This window comes from Triticum aestivum, chromosome 1B (genome assembly GCF_018294505.1).
Source record: "Triticum aestivum cultivar Chinese Spring chromosome 1B, IWGSC CS RefSeq v2.1, whole genome shotgun sequence".
Lineage (NCBI taxonomy): Eukaryota > Viridiplantae > Streptophyta > Magnoliopsida > Poales > Poaceae > Triticum > Triticum aestivum.
Genome location: NC_057795.1, coordinates 429,443,638 through 429,447,333, shown reverse-complemented (window position 1 = coordinate 429,447,333; position 3,696 = coordinate 429,443,638). Strand labels below are relative to the sequence as shown.

Genomic DNA, 3,696 nt, shown 5'->3' with positions numbered 1-3,696 from the left:
AGTTTTCGGAAAAGAAAGACTGAAAGAGATAAATGAACACTAGGGAAAAAGTCGAAGTTAAAACCAGTGGTGGTGATTCCGGCAGCCGTTTCCGCCTCCCCGTCTCCATCACGCGACGCCGCTGGTCATCCATCGACTGCCCCACGCATTCATTCATTCCGAGTTACCATCACCATCCCGTTTCCTTCCCCCCCTCTCTCGGTTCAACCACGTCTCCCCTTCTCCTCCTCTCCTCTTCCCCCCTCTCCCGAGCCCCCGCTCCATGCCCTCCCGCCCGTAACCACCCATGGCCCTCTCCTCGCGCGCCGCCGCTTTCCCGCACGTCTCCCTCCCCTCCCCCCGCCCGCGCCCCGCCGCCGTCTCGCTCCGGCCCCCGCCTCCCCCGCGCTCGGTGCGGCTCGACCACGTCATCCCCGCCGACGCCGCCGAGCTCGGCCTCGCCGGCGGCGGGCTCCTGGCCGCCGCCATCGAGCACCTGGAGCGGGAGCCCGCCGCCGCGGCCGACGACAAGGCCCCGCTCGCCGACCTCTCCCCGAGGGAGCTCCAGCTCGTGCTCGTCTACTTCGCGCAGGAGGGCCGCGACGCCTACTGCGCGCTCGAGGTCTTCGACTGGCTGCGCCGCGCCGACCGCGTCGATGGCGAGACCATGGAGCTCATGACGGCCATCGCCTGCGGCTGGATCGAGCGCCTCGTGGGGGCCGGGGGTGACGTCTCCGACGTCTCCGCGCTCCTGGGGGAGATGGACTGCGTCGGCCTCCGCCCCGGCTTTAGCCTCGTCGAGAAGGCCGTCGCGCTCTACTGGGACCGCAGCGAGAGGGCGCGCGCTGTTGAGTTCGTCAGGGACGTGCTCAGGAGGGGGAGCGTGGCCGCGGGAGGGGAGTATGACGGCGAGCGTGGAGGCCCCGTCGGTTACCTCGCCTGGAAGATTATGGTAATTGGCTTCACCCATTCCCCTGCAATTTTACCCATGTCAGGTCCTGTGCTTGCTTGTACCTATCGTTTATACACAATTGATTGTTGAGGCCTCTTAATTGTTCATATCTATGCTAAAAAAATGTTCATATCCTGGCTACGGTTGGATTTTTTTTTAACTGGCACCCGAGGGGAGAGGCTCCCCACCTAAACATCTCATTTAAAAAATGAGAATTGATCCAGTTTATAAGGGAAACCGGATCGAAAACCCTATGCTTGGAAATGGTGATTTCATATTATCAGAACTACCTATTGAAAACCAATCTTCAGCTCTGGAGTTTTACATGATCTGGAACCTTTTTTTTTAATGTTTCTAGTTTCACTTGTTCTGTGTGTGATGGTACCTTTCGTGTTGGATAGGTTGTTGGGATGACAGCTGTCTTGTCTTCATTAGTTATGACACACATGTATATTACTTTAAGATGATCATCTTTGATTCTGCTTGTAGATTTATTCATCTCGTGTCATGTTCTTATTCTATCGTATTAGGATAACATGCCTTTGTTATTACGTTATGAGCACATGGTTCAGTCAATAAACTAAGGCCTGACTCCCATGCTGATCACATGTTTGCATATAAAGTTGTTATTTTGTTTCCTGGTTTATATTCCAACATTACACTTATTATCATCATTTTTAGCATTGAAAATTTCAGTTGCAAATCACCACCTAATCTATAAGAGGTCAACTATTATCATATGAAGAAGCACCACAGCTTGTTGCTCCAAAACATTCACCAAGGGTAGTCATGTCATTTATTTGTTCTGTACTTGCCAACTGATTTTCGTTTTATGGTCCTTATCCTAAACCTATGTGCTTCTGTTAGCAACATACAGTACAAGCCAAAGACTATCATAAACATTTTGATACCGGAGTAGTACACAGTTTGCATTTTTTTGTTATGTTTTGACTTTTATCTTGGTATGATGAGTCTCTAGTATTTCAAAATGAGCGACTATGTTTGGGTTTGGATAGCTTTGAACTATCGTATTGGTGCATATAAATCAAACTGTATTGATGCAGTGATTTCTACTAGAAGTCTTACGGATAATTTTTACCAACTTACCACACATCCATTTCTTTTGTCTAGAAACTGTGTGATAACTTTAAGCACTCAACCCTAGCTGCTTATAAACACCGTTCCATGCTCTTTCTGTCTCTGATACCAGTCTCATATATCTTAGCTCCTGTTTTTTAATGTTCTGTGTTACTTTTGTTTTGATAGATGGACGGGGACTACAGAGATGCTGTTAAATTGGTCATTGAGTTCAAAGAGAGTGGGCTGAAACCTGAAGTATATAGTTATCTTATTGGATTGACTGCCTTGGTTAAAGAGCAAAAGGAATTCTCAAAGGCATTGCGTAAGTTGAATCTGTCAGTGAAGGATGGCTCAATTGCCAAACTGGATGCTGAGAGCATGCGCAACATCGAGAATTATCAATCCAAATTATTAGGGGATGGTGTTCTTTTATCAAATTGGGCACTTCAGGAAGGCAGCAGTGAGGTTCTAGGACTTGTGCACGAGAGGCTCCTTTCATTGTACACTTGCGCTGGTTGTGGCTTAGAAGCTGAGCGCCAACTTTGGGAATTGAAGCTTGTTGGTAGGGAACCTGATACACAGCTCTATGATGTTGTCTTGGCCATTTGTGCTTCTCAAGGGGAAGCTGCTGCTGTTAGACGATTGCTTGCAGGAGTCGAGTCAACCAGTGCAGGAAGAAGGAAGAAGTCTATGTCATGGCTCCTGCGAGGCTACCTTAAAGGTGGTTTCTATCTGGATGCCTCGGAAACACTTTTGCGGATGCTTGATATGGGCGTATCTCCTGATTACCTGGACAGAGCGGCTGTACTGACTGCACTGCAGAGAAACATACAGGAATCCGGCAACCTAGAATCATACATGAAACTCTGCAAGCGCCTATCTGAGACAGATCTGATCGCACCGTGCGTCCTATATCTGTATGTACGGAAATTCAAGCTGTGGATGATGCGCATGCTGTGAGGGTCTCGACAAAGCCTTGAATCATCTGTGGGTGCTTCAGACGTGTTCATGGCTTCGATTAGGTGTAGAATGTCCCGACTACGGTGAACCAACTGATGCACAATCATGGTTCCTTGTATATTTTTGACCGGAAAGGAGCTCCCCATGAGCGTTCACCCCCATCAGAGCTGCTGTCTTATTGTCTGAGCAGACTACATGAATGTAAATTTTCAGTGTACCATCCCCAGTTGTGTGGAATGGAGGGCGCTAGCTGCTGTAGGGGAGCATATACCTCTTACGAAACATTACGTGTATATAGTTGAACAAAAAGAAACTTGTAAAGTTGTGATATACCTCAGTTGTCTTCGTAATCTTGTACGTAGCCCTTCTCTGTTTTTGTTGATCCTGATGTGCCTTTTGAACATGAAATCATTGAAATTGGGTGCCTCTTTTATGGCCTAAACAGTTGCTGGAAGTTATTTGAGATGAAGAACAAATCTCTGTTGCCTTTTCAAAGGTCCACTAGGGTAGGAATCTGACTGGCACATGGGTGAAATGTATCTGGTGCTTCCTCCTAAAAACATGATACGAGTGTTCACGGGAAGAATCTCAAGAAATTTGGCAGCATTTACTGAAAACTCAATCTAATACGTGGCCAACTTCAAATGCAAGTTTAATCTATACATGCAAATCTAACTCAGACTAATGTTGTTTTCAGTAGAACTACTTTGGTGTTATTTTTTTTG

General features: G+C 47.5%; 1 protein-coding gene across 1 annotated transcript; it reads left to right on the top strand.

Annotated features, from left to right (window-relative positions):
- Nucleotides 1–241: 241 nt before the first annotated feature.
- On the top strand, nt 242–3,355 carry LOC123128963 (pentatricopeptide repeat-containing protein At2g30100, chloroplastic). The gene is made up of 2 exons (XM_044549087.1): nt 242–931; nt 2,198–3,355. The coding sequence occupies exons 1-2, from the start codon at nt 287–289 to the stop codon at nt 2,969–2,971; spliced, it is 1,419 nt and encodes a 472-aa protein (XP_044405022.1). The 5' UTR covers nt 242–286; the 3' UTR covers nt 2,972–3,355.
- The last annotated feature ends 341 nt before the right edge of the window (nt 3,356–3,696 follow it).

Bases quoted from the DNA above. Each gene is read 5' to 3' on its own strand.
- LOC123128963 (XM_044549087.1), top strand. From the start codon at position 287: ATGGCCCTCTCCTCGCGCGCCGCCGCTTTCCCGCACGTCTCCCTCCCC. The intron at 932-2,197 runs GTAATTGGCTTC...TTGTTTTGATAG, and splicing joins ACCTCGCCTGGAAGATTATG to ATGGACGGGGACTACAGAGA.